Raw genomic sequence first — 26,309 nt, 5'->3', positions numbered from 1 at the left:
AATTGATAAAAAACTAATAAAGCATGTTCATTACAACATTATTGTTAAAAAATACTGATATAATCGATTGCTTAAATCTGATAAAGATTAGTGTTCATATTAACCATAATAATTCTTGGTTGGTTCACTTTCCCTAATTTTGAGGATATTATTGAATCTGTATGTAAATTCTTCAGGTGATTTACTGTTTCAAATTGTTAGTATTCATGGTTTAGTTTTTTCAATTTTAAGGATGATACTGAATTCAACAGGGCATTAACAGTTTGAAGCGACTGTTTGTCAGAAAAAGTTGCTATTTCAATGGGAAGAAAGTCAACTTCAAGGGAAACCACTGATCAACCCAAATACTTTAGCTGTTTTGAGAATGTTGGAAGTAATTTCTAACAACACCTTAGTATATTATGTCACCTTAGTGTAGTAATGGGTTAATTTCTATTAAATCTAAAAGGGAGCCATTGCTGCACTAAGGTGAAGATAAATAAAATTTTAGTAATTTAATAAATGTTATATTATTAAAAGATTTTTGACAGATTATATGGCCGTTTAAAAACTGTTATTTTCATATGTAACCAAAGCCTCTAGACAAGGGTTATATTGCAAAGAACCATTTATATACAGCCATATAACCTTTCAAGAATCTCTATAACAAATTTATAGTACTGCAAACTTCCTTTTTAGAGAAAAAAAATGAGATTTCTTACATAAATTGACAGCAGCCATGTATATAAAACTATATTTCATGATTAGCAAATGAAAAGTGATGTTACAAACATATAGTATTATAAAGTTCAATCAATAATCTTTGATAAACAATAACTTATATCAAACAATGTATGTTACATAAGTTTTCCTTACCTTTGACACATATTAACTAGAGAATGATTGATATCTTGATTCTGTTTGATATACGAGGCAAGCTCGAGGGCCTCTTTCTGTAGGGCTGCCCGCCTCTCACGTAACATCACCTCCGTTATTCTATCTATGATCAAATGATTCATAATGGATTCCTGAAAAAGAAATTGTATGTCTGAGACATATTCTTATGTGTAGAAAAACTGTCCAGTATTTTATTATTTATACAGTCTTTTTGTTCAACCATTTTTTAATTTTAATACTCTACAATGACTACCTCCTAAATTTTGCTCTGCTTTGAATAGTTAAATATGGGTACTTCATTGACCAAAGGAGGGATTTCAGTATAAGCACAGTTTTAATACATTGCAAGGTTAGCAGACTGTGCAAGTTGACTTTGCTCTGTACAGTTTGTACAGTTCTGTTATCAATAACCATTAGCACTTCAGGGATTGATATATACCTTCTCTGGTCATATTTTCTTAAGATTTTGTTTGTTTACACAATTTGGAGAAACAGGAAAGATGATTTTGGCTAACATCAGGTGTTACAACCTTAATGCAACAGCAGGGGTCAAAACCACCTCACCTGCTGGAGCTAAAAGATGCATAGACTCCAGTAATTTGAACCCATACCATCACACAGGGATAAACAGTGGCGATTCTGATGCCTCAACCCTTCAAGGTGCAAGGGGGATCTCTTGAAGAAGTACCAGGAAAAGGGAGAAGAAATTACATCATCATAATTATGACAACTGTTGAGGCAGTATATTATGTGATTATTTTTACCACTAATACAAATTTCAAACATCAACATGCTGACATTCTGTGTGGGGAATTATTACCTAGACCATAAAATATATCTAAATTTACAAAACATTATGTATAATAGGTTAACCCTTATAAAACCATATGTTTTGTGGTTACTGTTAATCCAGGTTTTTATACAAAAATCTCATATACAAAACTCTAAGATTAGAAGCAATTACGTTAAAAGAAGTTTTATATTCAGACTAAATGAATGGCAAATATTTATGGAGTCAATTATGTTTGAAAGGTAACAAATTCAATTTAAAGAGTCATAAATTGATACATGTTCTTGAGACAGAGTAACCATTAAATAATTAGCTAGTGCTTGAAAAAAATTTTTTATGCAATTTAATAAATACATGGTGTGTATATGGCATGATATATATAAGTAGAGCACATTATCAAAGTGGACAAATTGTCCTTTTACTGCTTTACTGTTTGGATAGTTACATGCACTCTGTCGATTACTTTATAGCTTCACTGTTATATCTACTCTATGAATTCTATCAGGCAAGAACTTTGGTAGTTTAGCACAGAGGAAGGTCGTCTAGTACTGGTGTAACTCTCGGGAAACTACCGAAAAGGGGTAAAATGAAACAAACATACAAGCAAACATATCAGGAAAGAAGAAATGCTGACCTTTCTTAACCCTTCACCTCATATATACGCGAAACAACGCACTTTCGACCCCCCCCCCCCCTCTTTTTAGGCCTGGAATTAGTGAAAAAATGTCCTATTTGGGCCCCAAACACATGTTTTCGTTTAAGAAATGTTGCTAAAAAAAAGTGAGCACTTTTTCGGCGCCGCCCCCCATCCAAAAGATACATCAGAGGGTTGCCAGAAGGGGGATGTGGCCCCTTCTGTTTGGGGGGGTTTGAAGGGGGGCAGAGTCCCCCTCATCGCCAAGAAAATTTTGGACTTGTGAGAGGCTAAAAATGACCCCAGGTCATTCATAAGGTAACGTGTTAACAATGCTGAAAAGCCTTTGACTCTATCTCAATCCCTTGAGAAGTTGCAGCACTTTGAAATAAATTTTGATGGAAAAAATCGAGGCAAGATAGTGATTTTTGGCAATTTTGAGATGTCCCCTCGTTGCCATGGTAACAGGAAATTTAAGACTGAGCATGTCGTTACAAAGGCAATGGCCTAGTCAACATGTGTGCCAAGTTTGATCAGTATTGAAGCATTTTTCATAGTTTCATAGCAGTTTGAACTTGTAACCGGAGGCTTTTCAGTGAAAACAGCCATTTTTTACAATATGCTCATGGGGGAAAGGGTTAAGCTAGCTGGATAGCTTCCTCAATATCAATAATATTGACAAAGCCAGTGACCTAAACCACTTGTTCACAGAGGCCATATATGTTGCTAGAGCAAGAAAATCAGTGTTAAGAACCTTGACCCCGTATGTCAGCCAGTTAGTTTTCTTACATGAAAGAGGATTTACCTTTGTTTAACTTGACAATATCACTTTATTTCAAGAAATGTTACTTAAAATTTCTGATGATACCCATTCTTTCATATACAAGATTTGAAACAATGTGAAATCCATTTCCGACAATGAGCATTTCTATTTAAGCCAAGACATACAAGCAGCATTACCTGATTTAAATAATTGATTAATTATAAAGACAAATTTTATTGCAATCTACAACTACAATAACTATTACATTTAACATAGTCATTGTACACACTGTAGGCCAGGGTATTATGGTATTATCATATTTCCAGAGAAGGGAAGTTGCAGACCTGACAATGCTCTCAGCATTAAATCTCGTCACACAAATAATTCCTCTATTTGCATGAAACTATAGAGGTATCTTTTTATTTCTTATACAGGTTTGTACTGGTTGGTGAGTCAAAATAAAACCATGATCATTGTAGAAGCAAAAGAATATTGCAATGGACCAGAACAAGTGAAATTCAGTACAGAATAACAGAGTAATGATATTTTAATGCCCGACAGCTCAGTACAGAAAATTACAGAAGAAGAATACTGTTATATAAATGCACAAGAGCAAATACAACTCAGTACAGAATTACAGAGGAATATTTTAATGCACCAGGTAAAGCTCAACTCAGTACAGAATCAAAGTTGGCCTTATCATTCTATTCAAATTAACTAAAAAATCTTTTTTTATGTAATTTCTAAGGTTCAGTTAGCACCAGCTAAAAACTACTTACTTGACTCTATGATTCTTAGAGGTTAAAGTTGTTTTTATTTACAAGTTTTACACATGGCAGACATAGGATGAAAAAAAATCTGCTGCTTTAATTAGTTGAGTATTATTGTGAAAAAGATTACCAGATAGTAACAAAACAATTACTGAAAGAAACTTTACATGAGCAATTACCAAAAAGATATCTTTTTTTCCCCTCTTGCTTTTATTTTTTGTCTTGAGACTGGAAAAACAGTTTTAACTATTTAATTAGCTACAGATCAGTAAGTTCTACTGTTTCCATGTCTGACTCCTTTTGGCTAATTACATTTCTTGTCTTCATAATAACCTTCCAACAAAAACCCCTTGTGTAGGCAATAAAACAATTTAAACAATTCACAAAACATAACATTCAAGATTAATGGACTATATATTAAATTATAGCTGACAAACTTTTGGCATAATGCATCACTATGAACTTCAATGGAAAAAAAATAATGGAGTAAAAACATTATGTTAAATGACAATATCACAGCTTGAGTGGATTTTTGTTAAATCAAGTTTGTATTAGTGCTAAATGAGTGAAATATCTAGAAAGAAATGTTTATGTAATGTCTAAAATATATTTACAGTCTGTATTTTACTGACACTCTGCCAATAGGATGTCTTCAATATGTTTCTTTAGGATTTATAAATCCAACTGTATATAAGTCATATAAAATGCTTGTGTAACATCCACTTCATTGTTTCTTGGTAGATTTGTTAATTTATGCATGGACCCATTTGTCAGTTTCATAAATAAGCATTATTTAGGTTAATGCATGCATGGACCCATTTGTCAGTTTCATAAAAAACATTATTTAGGTTAATGCATACATGGACAAATTTGTTAGTTCCATAAAAGCTTTATTTTGGTAATACATGCATTTTATTTTGGTAATTTATGCATTTGTCAGTTTGTCAGTTTGTCAGTTTCATGAAAAACATTATTTAGTTTAATCTATGCATGGACCAACTTGTTAGTTTCATTAATACCCTATTTATAGTAATGGGTGTATTGTCAAGTTGTCAGTTTCATGAAAGGTTTATTCTATTATGCATTGACCAAATTATCAATTTCATGAAAACTGTATCTTGGTTTGCACATGCATGGACCAAAATGCCAGTTTCATGGAAACTTTAGTTTGTGCATATATGGAATAAATTGTCAGTTTCATGTAAACTGAGTTGATCTTGTTTTGCACATGCATGCACCAATTTGTCAATTTCATGTAAACTTTATCTTGGTTTGCACATGCATGGACCAATTTGTCAGTTTCATGTAAACTTTATCTTGGTTTGCACATGCATGGACCAATTTGTCAGTTTCATTTAAACTTTATCTTGGTTTGCACATGCATGGACCAATTTGTCAGTTTCATGTAAACTTTATCTTGGTTTGCACATGCATGGACCAATGTAAACTTTATCTTGTTTAATTCACACATGGAGCAATGTCAGTGTCCTAAAGCTTTATATTAGTAATGCCTGTAGGACCAAGTTGTCTATTGAAGCTTCACATAATTGACTGTATGATTTTCCAAATAATCTATAGCGTCATGATAAAACTGAATAAATTTTAATTTAAAAGTTTTGTCTGGCATGTTTATTTGTATAATTTTAACTGCATGCCTCCAGATGAGTGAATAAATTCTACAAAAAATTAAACTAAGAAAAACGTGATTTAAATCTATGTTTTATCATGTATGATAATTAAAGATGACCTTGCCATTGGTAAAGGTTTTCCTAATTAGAACACATTTTTATTTGGATAAAAAAATGGTAAAAGCTGTCCTAATTAGTACAATTCTTAATTTGATTTAAAAAAAAATAGTGCAAAGCACAAGAATGACGCTGCTTTAAAAACTAGTTTTATAGAAGTACTGAAATCTTCTCCTCATAAACTTTTTAGTAAAAAAGATGTAATTTAAGCGAAATGGAAAATGTAGTTTTTTTATTGCAAAATGCTTTTTACTGTGTATTAAAAGTTGTGGTATCAGACGTAACAAAAATTGAGTTTCATTTCCGTAATGGAATAATGAAAGAGAAAGAACCAGGTAATAAATGTTTCTAGTTTGTTGCATTTGTTCAAACACTCTTTTATGAGGAAAATTGTAACTGCATTATTGAAACAATACACATTTATAAGAACAGGTCTATATTTGTGTAGACCTATAAAGCTTCACTTTGACCATGAAAAGGTTTTCATAAACAAAATTTATCAGGTATGTATTAAAGGAAATCTACTGTGGTCAAAAAGACTAAAAACATCAAGTTTGATTTTTCATAGGTCAGCTTGGGCATTAAAAACAGAAGATATGCAAAATATAATTAACAAATATCATAAGAAATAAATTGAAAATCATATTTTTGTGCTATTGTTAGCCAAATTTGAGCAAAAAATGTTGCAACACTTTTTCAATTTTGGGTCTTTTTTTTTCTGAATAAGAATAAATTTTTTGAAAAAAAAAAATAATAAAGAGAGCAAATGATTTGAAATCTTGTATACACATTATTGGTCTAGACATACATCAAATAGAACATTAATCTTCAAAAATTATTTCAGTCTTGTCATGTCAAAAAACCTCTGTTGAGTTCCTTTAACATAGCCATAATGTATTAAGATGTTATTCTTAACCAACACATTTCAAATCCCGAGATTAACCTCAACTTTAATGAAAACTGAAAAATGTTTGAAAAAGTAACAAGCACTATATTTGAATAAATGTCATGCTCAGGTTGGAGCTTGCATGGTGACCTTGACCTTTGATGACATTTGCATATAGCAAATATGCAGTGTCAGATTAAGATCTCCAACTCTGCATGTAATTTTCTAAATTTTAATGTTTTAAATACTTTTTTGGCTCATCTGGTGGAATGCAGCTGAAAGAGGTTTAGCTAATGCACCTGATAAAAAAACACCTTGCTTCTATTGTATCCCTGCTCAGAGATGAGCTTACAGACACACACAAAAAAATTATTTGTAGTGTGATATTAAAGTATGATAAAATAACAGACTTTATCAATAGTAGTCATAGTTTAAAATTACGAAGCAATGTTTTCTTGTTGTTATTTTTATTTAATTTATTATGTATTTGATTGAATTATCATATCAAAGCATTCTTTGTTAATTAGGCAGCAAAGCCTCTGGAACTAGAAGTAATTTCTTCAGCCAAAACTGATTACTTTGTTTGTTTGTTCTAGTACTTTTAGGTAATGAATCTTAGGGCAGTATGAGGAATATAACAATCTTTGTATTCCCAGTTTAATCTTAATAATATCAAATTTGTTTAGTTTCCTATAATCTTACCAAGTTGCTATCACTGATATCATTAAAATCTAAAAATATTAAGTTGCTTTTGTTTTCTAACAGATTCATGTAAAATTTTACAATGTTGCTCTTTTCTGTCTGATTTATGTTAAAAATCTTAATAAATTGTACTGGTTGTCTTCTGATTCTAAGTTTATGCTTGTCTGTCACATCCAGATAAAATCTTACTAAGATATTAGAGACTGTCACTGTCTGTCAGACTTATGTAAAATCTTAACCTCATAGTTCCTGTGGTTTTCTGTGAGAAACATGTAAAATCTAAGTTACTCTTGTTGTCTGGCAGACTAAGGTAAATCTTACTAAACTGGCTTAGTATTAAGGCTGTCAGATTTTAATATTAAATAGGGCTGGGAACGAATAAGGAATTTGATGTTCGAATATTCGTTTTCCATATTCGAATATTCGTTTTTACAACATTTGTTTAAATATTTCTCTTTGACGTATATGTATCCGAAATTGATTGCGTCGAATACTATACTACTTTAATATGTTTGGAAAAATTGACGATTAAAAATACCTTTATTACTACGTCAAAGTGTTTTATTTTATATATTGAAAATCTACATATATATTAACTTTTGAAATAAAGTCATAATTTGATTGCCTTTTGTCTGCTGATCATTTGTCTTATTAACGGGAGGTAATTCACGTGACTTGATAGCCTCTTAGCCTAATTATATTGAAACTTAGCTTGTATTAAATATTTCTTTATTTATTTATAATTTTACATGAGGTTTAAAATATTCTTCAGATAAATTTAGCTATAACGCAGTAAATATCATACGGAGTCTAATTTCTACGGAATAAATATATTCTGACGGAATATAGACACTTCCCATGCTTTAATTAATAACACATAATGCGTGCCGATTTATTCGTCTTCACAAAATTTAAGACAATTATTGATTAATCGGAAAGATTATAGCACAGAAAACAATAAATAAGATTATTAAAATCGGAAAGAATTAAATTATAAACTGTTAAACAGGTAAATTGCAATCTGTGAAACGGGTGCCTTTTTGATCAACTAGACCCCAAAGTTTTCACAGTTAATTGGCGATAATCGTTGACACGCGTCATACAAACGTGTTAAGACCTGGTCAAGTACAGATTAATGGTTTAATATACGATCTCAATTGAAATTTGGAAGTAATAACAAAAAAAAAAATATTTTTTTTCGAATATTCGTATTCGTTTTTCAATGTTCGAATATTCGGTAGTATTTCGAATATTCGAATATAATTCCCAGCCCTACTATTAAATGCTCTGGTTATAAGAAATGAGTGATGCTCTGGTTGACACACATAAAATCTTGTCTTGAATGTGCTTATGGGTAAAGCTTGATTTCCTCTACCATCAGTAATATCTTTTTGAGTTGTTTTTAAGTTTCCTGACAGACTTTACAAGACATACCATAAATTATATTTAGATATATACTTCTGCCTTTAAATTTTTTTATTAACCATTTATTGTGTGTAAAAAACACAATAATGAAGCTGCCTGATTCCTAAAACATTGTTAATACTTTTCATTAATAGGCATAAGATATGTTTTACACATTACATGCTTGAATTTCACCTTTGTTTTGTAATAAAACCCCCTGTAAAATGACAACGCCAAGATTTTTGTCTGGAATAATAACAGATTTGTAATAACTGTGCCAAAAGGTTACAAGTTTTCCAACCACTGGCAGTGATAACTCAGTCTAATGTTATTGGTATAAAACCATGCCAGCCTGCCAATCTGCAAAACCTGGTGTCATTGGTATAAAACCAGGTCAGCCTGCCAATCTGCACAACCTGGTGTCATTGGTATAAAACCAGGTCAGCCTGCCAATCTGCACAACCTGATGCCACTGGTATAAAACCAGGTAAGCCTGCCAATCTGCACAACCTGGTGTCATTGGTATAAAACCAGGTCAGCCTGCCAATCTGCACAACCTGATGCCACTGGTATAAAACCAGGTCAGCCTGGCAATCTGCACAACCTGATGCCACTGGTATAAAACCAGGCCAACCTGTAAATCTACACAACCTGATGCCATTGGTATAAAACCAGGCCAGGCTGCCAATATGTACAACCTGATGTCATTGGTATAAAACCAGGCCAACCTGTAAATCTACACAACCTGATGCCACTGGTATAAAACCAGGTCAGCCTGCCAATCTGCACAACCTGATGCCACTGGTATAAAACCAGGTCACCCTGCCAATATGTACAACCTGATGTCACTGGTATAAAACCAGGCCAACCTGTAAATCTGCACAACCTGATGACACTGGTATAAAACCACGTCAGCCTGCCAATCTGTACAACCTGGTGTCATTGGTATAAAACCAGGTCAGCCTGCCAATCTGCACAACCTGGTACATTGGTATAAAACCAGGTGAGCCTGCCAATCTGTGCAACCTGGTGTCATTGGTATACAAGAAACATGGCAATGCCATGAAACCAGGTTTTCAATTATCACCATTGTAGATAAATATGTTGTAGTTGAAATACATGTACAAATACAAGCAACAAACAATGTAACTATGTGCAATGTAAATCATGATTAATGAATTTTCTGTTTTTATTAACTGTAACCTTGACCCTAGGAGGCCAAAAAGCCATCCCAAGTGAGGTCTTCATAAAAACTTGCTTTACCACAAATTTCATAAAAATATCTTATTCCAAACAAGTTATTGACTGGAAACCTATTTTCTATTTTTAGTAACAGTGACTTGACTGGAAACAGATTTTCTATTTTTAGCAACAATGACCTTGACTCTACAGGACCCAAAAGCAGGCAGATAAGCTGGCAGGCATGCAACAACCTAGATAGTTTCTGTTTTTTAACTAAATAAAGTTTGTTGTGATTAATAGGATATATAACACTAATAATTAAATTTTATGGAAAAACAAAGGGCCATAATAAGGTAAAAGGTTAAACCTTATCCAATAATAAAACCCTGACAATACACAGCAGGGCACTTGAAGATAAAGCTAATCTGTGAAAATTTGAACAAAATCCTTTGAGAAATGTAGAAGCAGTTGGGCAACAGAAGAAAATGTTCACTATATACTCTATATAAGGGAAAAAAAACAAAGGGCCATAATTAGGTAAAAAATTATCCAATCACAAAAACCCAACAATATGCATCAGGGCACTAGATGACAAAGCTTCTGTGAAAGTTTGAACAAAATCCTTTGAGAAATGTAGAAGCAGTTGGGCAACAGAAGAAAATGTTCACTATATACTCTATATAAGGGGAAAAAAACAAAGGGCCATAATTAGGTAAAAAATTATCCAATCACAAAAACCCAACAATATGCATCAGGGCACTAGATGACAAAGCTTCTGTGAAAGTTTGAACAAAATCCTTTGAGAAATGTAGGAGGAGTTGTGCACAGAAGAAATTGTTCACTATATATTCTGTATAAGGAAAAAAAACAAAGAGCCATAATTAGGTCAAAAATTATCCAATCACAAAAACCCAACAGTATGCCTCAGGACACTTGATGACAAAGCTTCTGTGAAAGTTTGGACAAAATCCTTTGAGAAATGTAGGAGGAGTTGTGCACAGAAGAAATTGTTCACTATATATTCTGTATAAGGAAAAAAACAAGGGGCCATAATTAGGTAAAAAATTATCCAATCACAAAACCCCAATAGTATGCATCAGGACATTTGATGACAAAGCTTCTGTAAAAGTTTGAACAAAATACTTTGAGAAATTTAGGAGAAGTTGCGTACAGAAGAAATTGTTCACTATATATTCTATATAAGGGAATAAAACAAAGGGCCATAATTAGGTCAAATGTTATCCAATCACAAAACCCTGACAATATGCACCAGGGCACTTGATGACAAAGCTTCTGTGAAAGTTTGGTTAAAATCAGTTGAGAAATTTAGGAGGAGTTGCGCACAGAAGAAATTGTTTACGCCCGCCCGCCTGCCTGCCCTGCCCGCCTGCCGACATACCTAAATCTAATAACCAGATTTTTCCTTCGGAAAACCTGGTTAAAAACCAGGTCAGCCTGCCAATCTACACGACCTGATGCCACTGGTATAAAACCAGGCCAGGCTGTCAATATGTACAACCTGATGTCACTGGTATAAAACCAGGCCAACCTGTAAATCTACACAACCTGATGTCACTGGTATAAAACCATGGCAGCCTGTCAATCGGCACAGCCTGATGCTACTGCATGTTTTAAACTCTATCAATTACCAATGTGGTAATTTCCATTCATCTTTAACCAACAGTTTAAAACTGTTCAATCCCCTATCATAAGGTTTCTTGTTAAAGACAAAATCTAAATCTGTGTTAAATATAGTAAACCTGCATTTATAAGAACATTCAAACTTATTTGTTAGTTTGTTTTTCTTGTTTTTATGCCAATTTTTACACATAATTTATTATATCTCAGGCAGTTTGTCCACTAATACAGGTCTTCATGGGCTTACTAACCATTTATAACTGATATCTGAGCAAGTAACCAACAACTAATCCAACATTTTTTCTGTATCAGCAATAAGAGACAAATGATCATGTCTGAGAACGTCATACAGAAATTTTACCTTCCTCAAAAACCAGTGACCCCTGAATTACTTATATAATACTCTTCCGAGCAGATCTTATATGCTTATAAGCATAGGCTGTACTAAACTGCAAAATTTTTTTTGTATACCGGTAATTACATTTAAGTTCAGAAATCATGATCTTTTACTGAACATTATCTTAAGATTAGTGAAACTTGGTATACGCTGAGAACAATGGATAAATAATTCTAAGATTTACTTTATTTCACCATAGTTTGTTCTTTCTTTTAACTGTAATCTAAAGATTATTTTAAGTATAAGCGCACATCTTTATTTCATATCTGTTCCAAGAATATGATTACTGCCTAATTATCTTAAGCAGTGAAAAAAATCCTATAATGTGCATTAAGACTGCGTTCTTTGTAGATATAGATAATTAATACCATATTTTATGCAGACAGGAGCAAAACAATGGGAAAAACATATTATTATATTTACATGAATAACTGGCAAGAAGTTTGTATAAACTGGCATTTTAGCAGATTACTTAAATAATGACAACATATTTTTTCCATTTTCTAATTTTGTATCATCTATAAAAGGAAACAATGACGTCATCTGTTGCATTGCTTTGCATATCTTTTGTTATTATATATAATGTAATAGTAACAATGGAGTTAATTCTTTATTACAGTGTAACTTCTGAAAACCGAACACCCATGGGACTTGTCAAAAAGTTCGGATTTCAGAGGTTTCCGGAATTCAGAGGTTTATGATAATGCGCACAAGACTAAGGCACTTAATATCACTAAAAGTCAAGGAAGAAGTGGCCTTTACTGTAATATCATATATAATAGTCTTTTAATCAAGATAAAGATGTGATTGAAAATAATACATTTTCATCTTACTTGCAAATGCTTTTGAATTTCTATCAGTTTGTAGAAATGTTGTTTATTGCATAAACTTACATATCGTCCGATGCTAGTTAATTAATTATTACATCAAATGCAATAAAATCCCTAAAGACTTTTGATGCATACATTGTCCAATTAATTGTCATTTAATCCGCTAGTAAACACTTCAAATTAACTGACCGCCGTAAATTACTTTGATTAACCGCATCACTTTCACACGTGTCAAATTACACGATCACCGCTAATTAGTAAGCAATCGACAGGGAGATTAAATCTTCCTGCAGGGTTTACAATGTATTTCACACCTTTGGATATTTCCGGTTTTTAGAGGTAAAATTGCATTGATTTGACTCTAATTTTACGAAAATATCGTCCGGAATTCAGAATTTAGAAGTTCCGGAATTCAGAAGTATTATATTAATAGAAAAAAGAAGGGAAAAAATCGGGACCGAAAAAATTGTTCGGATTTCAGAAGTTCCGGAATTCGGAAGTTACACTGTACATGTTTGTTACTGATTATGAATATAGATGGCCTTTAATTATGTTAAAGTGTTTTCTTCTCAACATAGAGGGGCGAGATCCCTTTCAACATAGAGGGGCGAGATCCCTTTCAACATAGAGGGGCGAGATCCCTTTCAATATAGAGGGGCGAGATTCCTTTCAACATAGAGGGGCGAGATTCCTTTCAACATAGAGGGGCGAGATCTCTTTCAACATAGAGGGGCGAGATCTCTTTCAACATAGAGGGGCGAGATTCCTTTCAACATAGAGGGGTGAGATCCCTTTCAACATAGAGGGGCGAGATCTCTTTCAACATAGAGGGGCGAGATTCCTTTCAACATAGAGGGGCGAGATTCCTTTCAACATAGAGGGGCGAGATCTCTTTCAACATAGAGGGGCAAGATTCCTTTCAACATAGAGGGGCGAGATCCCTTTCAACATAGAGGGGCGAGATCCCTTTCAACATAGAGGGGCGAGATCTCTTTCAACATAGAGGGGCAAGATTCCTTTCAACATAGAGGGGTGAGATCTCTTTCAACATAGAGGGGCGAGATTCCTTTCAACATAGAGGGGCGATATTCCTTTCAACATAGAGGGGCTAGATTCCTCTCAACATAGAGGGGCGTGATGTTCTGGCTGTACTGGAATTGTTAAACAGCAGCAGATCTGCTTCCTTCAAGGAAGTTGATAAAGGTTTCACATAAGTTCTATTATTTATAAGTACAACTTAACTAAGACAACAGTGCCACAAAGGCCAGGCAGTATTTGTCAACTGAATGAGTTATCAAACAACAGGAGAAACCCATACATGAATCTTGTTCAAAACATGTTTTATACAAATTATTCTTATAATACTAAGTGACACTTAGGGTGGATGCATTTCTGACCCTTGGGATGTGATTCATTTTTTTTTTTTTTACCTTATCGGCATGATTCATATTTTTTTACCCTAAGAATTATGATTCATTTGATTATAGTTTTTGTAGATATTGCTACTTGCTGAATATATCACATCTTACAGTGGTCCTCCATTGATGGTGGCCAATGACCATCTTTGTAAAGAAATATTTAAATTCTTTCATGTGTGTAGAAGATTATGCTCCAAACAAAACTGGAAGCTGCCAGCACTCCACCTGCACGCCTATCAGAGGTGACTACATTATAATATGACTTGATTCTTTTCTAACAGTCATTTAATAATATGTCATTTAAACAGTAAAATTAAAACAACATAATTATAATCATACCTCTGTACTATTGACCATATGATCAGCAGGACAAAATCGATGTCTATGAAATGTAACAGTTGCCTCTTCGCTGTTGATGGCTTTAACAAAGTATGATATGTCCAACATTGGGTTTACCTGACGACAACATTTTAACAAAGCTTCCAACTGTCGTTGTTGTTCACTGGCCTGAAATAAAAGAACAAAAATTAAGATTTCGTACAAGATGAATGAAACAAAATCAGCAAAAACAGAAAAGCAATAAAAGTCATTGATATGAAGTAGTTAGCTCCCTTTACACGACTTAGACTGAAGAATTAATTTCCAGTTTGCTCCCTTTATCAAGTTGGCTTATCAATACAGAAGCTGCTAGTTTCATTAAAATGGTCTACAGTATTGAAACATTTATCTCTCAATTTATATCTGGGAGCTGATTACTTTAAAAATTAAGGCAAATTAAAAGGAAGCTAAAATTGCATGTTATCTGTTTTAATGGCTCTTTACATACAACTTACTTCCATACTGCACTGAAGATCTGTTAAACCTTCATACTGGAAAGCAAAATAAGCTATATCCCATGATACTGAGGGTCAAACACATATTTGCAGCTTCATTCAAAGAGAGAACTTACTGCTTTACATTGAGGAAATATCAAGCCTCCTATATCTAGTGGCAATTTTCTAACTAATTGTTTGTACAAGCCATTTCCTAAAACAATAATTTAATAATTTAATGCATAATTTAAAAAGTATAATGAAAACTACACTTAAACTTCGTTTGCTCGAATTCGGAGCGCTTGAATAACTCCCTTCGCTTGAACTCATCGCCTAGTCCCGGCAAAATTCCTATATAATAATATTGTTCTACAAACCAATCACTAAAACTTTCGAAACCTTAGGCAGAAATATAGTGAAAATTACACTTCCTTAGTAAAAGAGTGACAGTCGGCGACACATGTTTTGAACACCTCGTGATCATGATAAAGACAATAATTTATTAAGGTTACAAAATCAGAGGTATTGTTCCGCATGGAAGATCGGGAAACCGAATGTGTTATGCCTTATTAAATAAAGTCATTCCTTACTTCCTAATAATAAATGCAAAGTAAAGAGAGCTAACTGCTTCAATATTGATGGCCATGCAAATAAAGCTAACTGTCCCCTTACCCAGGGAGCTAAATGTTTTAAACTGATGGTCAGGTATACAGAAAACTATTTAAAACGATTTTCTTAATGTGAGCTCTCTTGGCATAAAATTAAGCATCTGTAACTGTCATTGTTTTGTATAACTTTGATCACTTTGCTTTCACTTCTTAACAAATAAAATCTCAATTTTGTTTTTTCTGTCAAAGGGAGGCAATCACATGCAAAATAAGATAGCAGTAAACAAAGAGTTGTTTTTCTTGCAAATATTCTGAAAATAAATAATTAATTAAATATCCAGCTCACCAGTACTTTGCTTACTTAATTAAAGCATCTATAAACATTTTGTTTCTTTAAATATATCACAATTTACTGTAAGGCTTTACAAAAGCTACAATAACAATTTCAACTAGAATGAAAACTAGTTCCCTGAAATCCAATATTATGTGTGGTATAAATTATGTGTGGTATGACAATACAGATTTAATTGGAAGACATTTTAATAAATAATGAGCTAACTTATCTTGCTGGTTTACTGTATGTTAGTGCCAGGAGTTATATTTACACACACTTAGATTTGAATTATTTTCATGCACGAGATATATCAGATTTTCTATGTATATTATGATATAACTATTAATATAATATAACTTTGTATAATTATATGATGTAATTATGTATTTATGATATAATTATGTATGTATAATAGAACTATTTATATATGATTAAACTATATATAAAGTAGAACTTCTATGAGTCAAACTTCGATTAGTCAATTTTCTCGATGAGTCGAAGTAAAATGAAAGTCCCAATTTTCCCCCATTTATATTCCTTATAAAATCATTTAAATGAAATGAAATTTGATGTGTCGAATTTTACAATGTGTTGAAGTTTTTTCTTGGTCAGTATAGAATGAATCAAGAAAATTTACCACATTTAAGTCGAAGTCCTTCGATTATTTTATGAATGTAAGATATATCTATGCATACATGATATTACTATGAATATATTATATAACTATGTATATCTGATATAACTATGTATATAGTATATATTTATGTAAAATTTCTATTGTAATCCAGTCATCTGGTAATTATTTTAAACAGATCTATGCATATCTAAGACCTAGTTGTAGTAAATTCCCTTGAAAAAAGCAGTCTAGAAATGAAAAGCTAAAGCAGATGGACTGCCTAAAGCAAATGAATCTATCAAAGCAATTATCGAAAGTAATTTGTCACTATAAAGAGTGTATGCTTTTTATTCATAAGCAGCTATATAGAAATCTCTGGACAGAATTGATATTGATAAAAAAATAACTCTCTACAGTACTGTGATTTGGTGTACCCAGTAGAACAGGATAATAAATCTAAAATAATGCACATCTTTATGGAGATTTTTATATTACATGACATTTTGTTATTTAATCCATGTAACAAAATAAATTGGGATTACTAAATATCTGCCAATAATACAGTCACTGCTGGTTGCTCAACTTTTTTTAAATCCTACTTTTATAAGAAGCAGAAGGAATTCTTGTAACACTTTTATACTAAGTCTTATTGGGAATAAAAGACTTAAATTCTTTGTTAAAACAAGGAATTTTTGTGTCAGTGGTATCTTTGTAAGGGGGCAGGGGACCTAAAAATGAAAAATTTTGTATTTCAGTGTGACCAGAAACACAATTCCAAATATTTCAAAATCTGTTTCACAGGCAGATAACCAGTTGCACAGCATTATTCAATGATATATGACATACATTGAAGAAAATAATAGTTTGCATGCATTGCTCCTTCAAAAAATGACTGACAGCAATTTATGTTTACCCCTACCCAGCCAAAATCACACCTAAAATATACCAATATAGGCAATCTTCATGAAGGTGCAGCATACTCCAGAATCCACCCGATCCCTTTAAAAATATCAGTAACACGCAGTGCAAGCTATGGCATTTTCAGAAATGACAAATAAAGTGTCTGTCATACGTTTAGATTTTTCACAAAATTTATCTGAAATTTCTTACTTGTTTGGCGCCAACTGTCAAAGCTTGATTTTTAACTTTTTCACCTCCATTCGGAGAGTCAGAAATACATACAAAGCTACCAAAATGCTTAGTTTCGGGTAAAAACCCAAAAATATATCTCATTTCCTACACACAAGCAAGAAAGAATTACAATGACAGAGAAATATCAGAAGTTATCAGTACCTTCAAAACACCATGTCTGAGTTATCAAAAAATTTGACCGGGGCCATCATTCGAATATGTCCCCTGCCCCCTAAGGCAGAAGGATTCTTGCATTAGTTTTACCTTTGCCAGAAATTTATGAATTTCATGTATTAACTGGTATCGGATTTCTTTGGGTAAAGAATAGGGTAAAGAATAGAAAGGGTTCTTTCAATAAGCCCCTGGGAGATATTATGGCATCTTTCACAATCTTTTGTCCCTAAAGCAAAGATTTCTCTTGTCAGAAAAAGGAATCCTACAGTAAAAACATAGTAAGGGATTCTTTCATGAACCTTACCTTTGTGACAAATTCCTGAACATGTCTTAGGTCTTTGTCAGAAAAAAAAAAGGATTTCTCAGATAAGTTTTACTTCTAAGAATCCTTGGGTAACAAACAGTAAGGAATTTTGTCATCAATCTTTCAGGAAAACTTTTGAAATTCTTGAATAAGTCTTATTTTTGTCAGAAAAATGAAAAAAGTTTATATCAAGCTTACCATTGTCAAATAAACTTTGAAATCCTAGTTTCAGTCTTACCTTTGTCAGAAAAGGGAGATATTTTTCTTTCAGTCTTACTTTTGTCAGAAAACTTTTGAAATCCTTGTATCAGTCTTACCTTTGTCAGAAAAAGAAAGATTTTCTTCCATCAGTCTTACCTTTGTTAGAAAAAGAGAGATTTTCTTCTTCAGTCTTACCTTTGTTAGAAAAAGAGAGATTTTCTTCTTCAGTCTTACCTTTGTTAGAAAAAGAGAGATTTTCTTTTATCAGTCTTACCTTTGTTAGAAAAAGAGAGATTTTCTTCTTCAGTCTTACCTTTGTTAGAAAAAGAGATTTTCTTCTTCAGTCTTACCTTTGTTAGAAAAAGTGAGATTTTCTTCTATCAGTCTTACCTTTGTTAGAAAACTTTTGAAACCCTTGTATCAGTCTTACCTTTATCAAAAAAAGGAAGATATTTTTCTATCAGTCTTACCTTTGTGAGAAGAAGCAAGGAATGGCTCTCTATGGCAACATTTACAGTATTACTTGTGTCAATATAAATTTCATCAAGCTCCTGAAATTAGAAGAGATATCAGACTGAAATTTAAACATCAACATCATGTCTCCTTCTAATTCATGCTGATCAAATTGACAGAAATGATGAAATTGAAGGAAATTATACAACAAAATGTCTATTTGTAGCGTTATACTTTTTCCTCTCTCACTCTCTGGTAATATTCCTATAATATAGAAATACAAATTGTCTCACAATTCTTGTTTAAGAGACACTTGGAGGAAATTCTCTATTAACAGCAGACGGCAATTACCGCCACATAAAAACGGCAGGACTACAGCACTGTCACAATAATAATAGCAATATTGGTAATGAAGACAGACTGCCTTCTAGAAAAATTGTCAACTTTACGGCATTCTAATGACATAAAAACTCCTGATATCTCTATAAGAACAGTTATTACAGGCTATGTTTAATGTCCCCCTCATATCTGTAATAGCAATTATATCTGAACATCTTTCTGCTGCTCGAATGTAGGCGTCTGCCTGTATGTGTGAAATCAAGAGCCGAAACAAATTAAATGTTCACACCTCCAAAACTGCATCATATATAATGAGTTATTTCAAATTGATTTCAAACACAAAAACAAAATAACTCTTTTGTATATTGTAATGAGTTAAAGCTATATATTTTCTGAATGCTCAATGCAAGTTTTGTTTTTGTTTGAATTTTGAAAAGAATAATTCCTAAAAAATTGTTTGAAAGAAATATGCTTGTAGCAAATGGCACATGTATAAAATCATATTTTATTACATGCTTTTCGATGGTTTATAGAAATATATCAGTGAATTAAAACTGATAATTTCACTGTTTGAAACAGTGAAATTATCAATTAGAAAATTTCACTGTTTTGAATTTAAACCCCTTACTTTGTTTCAGTGGAATACCAGCGTACACAGAACTGGAAACCAACTTAATAACGTGACGTCGTTAATGACGTCATGTTGTATAATTATTTGGCGCGCTATTCATTTAGTATTAGGTAAAAATGTCCTTTTTAACATTTGTTTGCATATAATAAAAAGAAAATTTGTTTAGTTTAGTGTAAGATCGAAATATATTTCACCTCGTGAACACCAAAATTTCACATTTCATACCTTTTGGTGCTCACTCGGTGAAATATATTCCGATCTTACACTGAACTTTACAAATATCCTCTATATAATCCACTATAAGATTATGGAAACATCATAATTTTATAGTTTTAGATTTAAAAAAAATCATTGAATATGACTTTGTAACCTTTAAATAAATCTTTTTGAAAAGAAAAACACTGTAAACTTTAAATCCCTTAATTACTGAAATTTGTCAAAAGATATGATGTAGACAATTACTAATGGAACATGAGACCAAATGTCGACCAATCCACTTTAAAATCATTCCATAATTGATCAATATATATTTCATATTTGACCTTGAACCTTTTCGGTATGACTGACCTTGACCAAAGGGACACCAATATTGCAAACAGCACTATGCCTTACAGTGTTGAACATTGTTTCAATATTTGTTTGTTTTTGTTGCCATATATCTGGTTTTGAGAAAATGAAAATATTCTAAGTTATAAAAGGAAAGAACAACCAGCAAATTCAAATATATTTTCCTAACATCATTATATAATTCTCTAGCAAGACAGTAATAAAAACTTTCAGACCCATTTTCCTAATAAGATAAGTAAATTAGATAATGTCAATTTATAAATGATTTAGCAGCAATTATTTTCTGTAAAACATTATCAAAATGTAAATGTTTATTACAATAATCACATTACAGTTTTGCTGTCATGGAAATTTTATACTGTAGTCTAGGAAAATTTGTTAACCTTAACTCTGTTATTGCGATAATCAAATCTTGTTTTGTTTGTTATGTAATAGAAAGAGCATCCAAACACAAGGCTATCTGATTTGTATGAGGGGACATAGCCATTGAGTATAAATCAGATTGCTGTGTGTTTTGATGTCCTTTCTCTTTTGTATCATAGGCAAAATTATGATACTCAGAATAAATTAACCTAATAATGTGCGCCTCTGACTTTATCCCTTCCCTGTCATCATAATAAGTAAACCCCAGAAAAAATGTAGCCAATAAACAAGCATGCTCTATTTTTATTCTCGTCAGACAGTGAAGTAACTTGAGTGTGGCCAACTAATACCTGTACTCCCCTTAACTCACTGTGCTTTTATGGGTATAATATGTAAATCTGACAACTCTTCAATAGAAAGGTCTCCAAACTATGATACAAGTAGATCAATGATAACATTCAGAGACTAAAAGTTCTCCAGAATTATATATCTAGGTCAATATGTAATTACAGTTCTTCATCAGACATCCTCACAAATTTACAGAACTAAACTAAGATGCCCCCCACCCCCCAGTTTTCCTACCCAATAACAGGACTTAGAGGTCCAAAAGCCAAAAACAAAAAGTTTGAATTTTTTCACAGATAAGTTAGAAAAGCAGAAAATATGCAATAGATCGATATATTTAGAAATAAACTAAGAAATAAATTAAAAATCGTATTTCTGTGATAGTGTTAGTCCGATTTGAATGAAAAACATTACAACACTTTTCAATTTTGGGTCTTATTTCACAATTAGAATAATTATTCTGGAAAAACAGAGATAGTGAGGGATGTTGCACGTATTCATTATCCCTCATGTACAGACTCAATCAAACCGCGTCTGCAATTCTCTTGTAATTTTGTTGTGATTAATGCTTCCGAGGGATCACTTTGTTTCCAGATTTTTATACTTCACAACAGCAGGTGTCAAGTGCTGTGTGGCAGCTATAAAAAGTTGCCCCGTACTTCACTTCAGTGTTGTTATATTTTTCTGGTCCTTCGGGATCATTGATGCCAGCACTATTAAGTGTTGAGAATTGAGTACCGCTCAAGCAAGTGCTTGGGGGCGTGAGGGATGTTGCACGTATTCATTATCCCTCATGTACAGACTTAATCAAACCGAGTCTGCAATTCTCTTGCAATTTTGTTGTGATTAATGCTTCCGAGGGATCACTTTGTTTCCAGATTTTTTTTTGATTTTTTTTTAGCAAATGGTCTGAAATTTTGCACACAAGAAATTGTTCTAGACCAACATCAAATGGAACATTAATCTCAAAAAATTGTTGACGTCATGTCCAAAAACCTCAGTGGAGTCCCTTTAATTAAGTAGCCTAAAGATAACATAACTACTCTACTATAGTGTTTGATGTACATTTTTTTTATGTAACAAGCTGAGACCCCCCAATTTTGACAAACATGAAAGTAATAACAGGAAATTAATGTAACCTCAACATTAAAAGAGGACACTTTGTATTCATGAAATTCAATGCAAGGATTGATTGAATCTTGTTTATAGAGAAATTGTCTGCCAAATAAATACATACTGTGGACTTGTGAAACATTAGTTTCCAAATAGGACCAACATTTTAGAAAAGTTTACATCCCAGTAAAATAATTTATGAGAACTGTTTACTAAATCACAAGCTAGTATTTAAGAATTACAACATGTCTTTTATTTAACTTGTATATGTTTCCTAATGAAGAGCAAAAATAAAGAACTTTCATTTAAACACCAAGTGTTTTATAAATGTGACATAATTCTGTTTTTCCCCGTATAAAACAAGATATCCATCAAACATGTACACAACTGTACTACCATAGAAAACAATAGAAAATAATCACACTTTGTGATTGAAGTATGTAGTAAAATGATGAATAAATAGCTTTTATGCAAAATATATTGATATTTAAAGACAAATTTATGCTTCCAAAATATGCACTTTTGTCTTTCAAGACATCTATCAATAAATAAAGGCTGTATAGATAAAGTCTGTATAAACAAAATTAAACATTTTAATTTCAGCACCAGTGAAACTTTATCCCATATGGCCCAAACTCTACCCTAAAGTTAGAGGATGACCTACATCAATGAATGACTAAGAAAGCTGTTTGACCAAAACTATAAAATCCTTTTCTAGCATTCAATTCTATATATATAATCAATTACCCAGGTATCTCACAGAAAATCCTATAAATATCAATTGGAATGTTATCGTTAACATTCAATTGATATACTTAACAGTTTCCATAATTAAATATTGGACCAAGACCATTATAATAGTCAATCCTTTTAAATACATAGCCAATGCAGTTCGACTTGACAATGAAAAAATTAGCATAATATCACTTTGATTAAACTTAGGAGACCACCAAAGTATGTACTGCCCAAGGCACGTACCACTGTCAGAGGTATGTACCTGCCATACATGAAAGTTACTGGCCAATTAATGAAGCTGCTTGAGGAAACCAGAAAATGCTACAGAATTAAAGAACTGGGACAGAGCAGTGACTATATGCCCCCTAATAATGTACCAAGTTGGGTTACAATCCATCCATTTTTGCAAAAGATGGTAATATAAAAGCTCTAGCTAGCCATACTTGCAATTAGCATGATATTTCAGCCAGCTATGCTTGCAATAAGTATATTTTAGCTAGCCATGCTTGCAATTAGTATGATATTTCAGCTAGCCATGCTTGCAATTAGTATGATATTTTAGCAAGCAATCCTTGCAATTAGTATGATATTTCAGCTAGCCATGCTTGCATGTGGCATTTTTGCATTTGGCAAGGTATTTGAACTAGCCATGCTTGCATTTGTCATGTTTGCATTTGGCAAGGTATTTCAACTAGCCATACTTGCATTTGGCATGTTTACATTTGGCAAGGAACTTGAACTAGCCATGCTTGCATTTTGGCATGTTTGTATTTGGTAAAATATTTCAACGAGCAATGCTTGCATTTGGCTTGTTTACATTTGTCAAAGTATTTCAACTAGCCATGCATGCATTTGGCATGTTTGCATTCGGCAAGGTATTTGAACTAGCCATGCTTGTATTTGGCATGTTAACATTTGGCAAAGTATTTCAACTAGCCATGCTTGCATTTGGCATGTTTATTTTTGGCAAGGTATTTGAACTAGCCATGCTTGCATTTGGCATATTTATTTTTGGCAAGGTATTTGAACTAGCCATGCTTGTATTTGGCATGTTTATTTTTGGCAAGGTATTTGAACTAGCCATGCTTGCATTTGGCATGTTTATTTTTGGCAAGGTATTTGAACTAGCCATGCTTGTATTTGGCATGTTTATTTTTGGCAAGTTTTTGAACTAGCCATGCTTGTATTTGGCATGTTTATTTTTGGCAAGGTATTTGAACTAGCCATGCTTGTATTTGGCATGTTTATTTTTGGCAAGGTATTTGAACTAGCCATGCTTGTATTTGGCATGTTTATTTTTGGCAAGGTATTTGAACTAGCCATGCTTGCATTTGGCATGTTTATTTTTGGCAAGGTATTTGAACTAGCCATGCTTTCATTTGGCATGTTTGCATTTTCCAAGATATTTCAACTAGCCATGCTTGCATTTGGCATGTTTGCATTTGGCAAAGTATTTCAAGAAGCCATGCTTGCATTTGGCATGTTTTTATTTGGCAAGGAATTTCAACTAGCCATGCTTGCATTTGCCATGTTTACATTTGGCAAGGTATTTCAACTAGCCATGCTTGCATCTGGAATGATTACATTTGACAAGGTATTTGAACTAGCCAAGCTTGTATTTGGCATGTTTGCATTCGGCAAGGTATATGAATTAGCCATGCTTGCATTTGGCAAGTTTACATTTGGCAAGGTATTTGAACAAGCCATGTTTGCATTTGCCAAGGTATTTCAACTAGCCATGCTTGCATTTGGCATGTTTGCATCTTCCAAGATATTTCAACTAGCCATGCTTGCATTTGGCATGTTTACATTTGGCAAGGTATTTCAACAAGCCATGCTTGCATTTGGCATGTTTGCATTTGGCAAAGTATTTCAAGTAGCAATGCTTGCATTAGGCATGTTTACATTTGGCAAGATATCTTGCATTTGGCATGTTTGCATTTGGCAAGGTATTTCATCTGAGCATGCTTGCATTGGGAATGTTAATATTTGGCAAGGTATTTGGACTAGCAATGTTTGCATTTGGCAAGGTATTTCAACTAGGCATGCTTGCATTTTGAATGTTTACATTCGGCAAGGTATATGAAATAGCCATGCTTGCATTTGGCAAGTTTGCATTTAGCTAGATATTTCAACTAGCAATGCTTTCATTTAGTATGTAAGCATTTGGCCTATTTCAACTAGCTTTGCTTGCATTTGGCATGTTGGCTTTTGGTGTGATATTTCAACTAGCCATGTTTTCATTATGCAAGTTGTTTTAGCTAGCCATGTTTGCATATAACACAATATTTTACCTTACAATGCACTTTGTGATATTTCAACTAGCAACATTTGCATATATCTCACACTTGGTATATGGTTTCATCTTATTCTGCTTGCACTTAAAACACAATTTTACATGTAATAGAACGCTATACATGATCTCACAATCTGTATGTGCCAACCTTGTCTGTCATAAAGCATCACAGGGGTGTATTGTTACATAAAATATTTACAAGTAAATGCAAGTTATCAGACAATTGATCACAAATACAGAAAAGATCTAAATGCATGTCACTTTACATTGATTTTGTACAATATATTGTCAACTTACCAGTGAAAGGCTGATATTTACTATGCCTATCTTGGAACAAAAATCATTACCTATAACCAATGCTTTCATTTTTACTCCCATATCACATGGTTTGTAGGGTCATTTTAAATAATCACAAAATGTATTTTTGTCTTCAAGTATTTTATTATCTTGTTTCTTTATAAGTTTTAATTGGATGTAGTTCATGCTAAGTGCAAATTGTTTCCTACCCATAGATCTTATAGATTATTTTGTCAGATGTTATTGTACTGGTACTTTTTACCACTTGGGAAAACTTTCAGTAATGAAATTTTGTTTGCTATCATGAAAATTGTTGTAATATAGAAAACTAGTGTTTTAGAACCCAAAAATGTAAATGCATGTGAAATGGAAGCTAAAAAGTGGATGACATAGCCATAGAATCAAGGCACTTGAAAAAAATAAAGCAGTGTAAGTTGAAAATATAAGTTGACATGAGTTAGGGCCATTTATTCTTATAGATCATCTTATTATAAACCAAATGGTTGTAATTCAAACTCAGCAAATGTGGGGTTTTCCAAGCTAATCCCCCAGTACATACAAACATTTAGTGATTGGACTTCATGGTGCACAACCGTTTACAGTCAACCTTTTGCCTTTCAAAGCTGTAACTGTAAAAGTTTGTTTGTCCCCCTGGATTAGCTAAGGAGAAACCAAAATATTTTTTAGTCCAGAGTATACGTCTACTGACAGTTGATTTCTATATATAAGCTCTGCATTATATTAACAGTAACTGTATCACATACAGTATCAAGTATAATTATTTTATATTAAGTAATGTGTTGTGGTGATGAAAAAATATGTTATTAAGTGTTTCTAAAAATAGAAGCAGGCCTCTATCCCACTTGGCACCATTGTTGTGGTGTTGAAAATTAAAACCTTTTTGATTTCTATTAATAGAAGTTAGTTACCTATTACCTAATGTTCTTAGTTTGCT

At 32.7% G+C, this 26,309-nt stretch overlaps 1 protein-coding gene across 1 annotated transcript in view; it reads right to left on the bottom strand.

Moving 5' to 3' along the window:
* Positions 1–851: 851 nt before the first annotated feature.
* The window catches only part of LOC132745198 (uncharacterized), a 60,841-nt gene continuing 35,383 nt past the window's right edge, over positions 852–26,309 (bottom strand). The window contains exons 3-5 of the mRNA XM_060734037.1: positions 18,686–18,766; positions 14,375–14,542; positions 852–1,007 (exon numbers count right to left, since the gene is read on the bottom strand). Of these exons, the coding sequence (XP_060590020.1) occupies positions 852–1,007; positions 14,375–14,542; positions 18,686–18,766 (405 nt within the window). The remainder of the gene's footprint in view (positions 1,008–14,374; positions 14,543–18,685; positions 18,767–26,309) is intronic.

Source organism: Ruditapes philippinarum, unplaced genomic scaffold (assembly GCF_026571515.1).
Source record: "Ruditapes philippinarum isolate M1 unplaced genomic scaffold, ASM2657151v2 ctg6474_1_1_1_1, whole genome shotgun sequence".
NCBI classification, from domain to species: Eukaryota; Metazoa; Mollusca; class Bivalvia; order Venerida; family Veneridae; genus Ruditapes; species Ruditapes philippinarum.
Note: the sequence above shows the minus strand (reverse complement) of the source record. Positions and strands in the feature narration are given on the sequence as shown.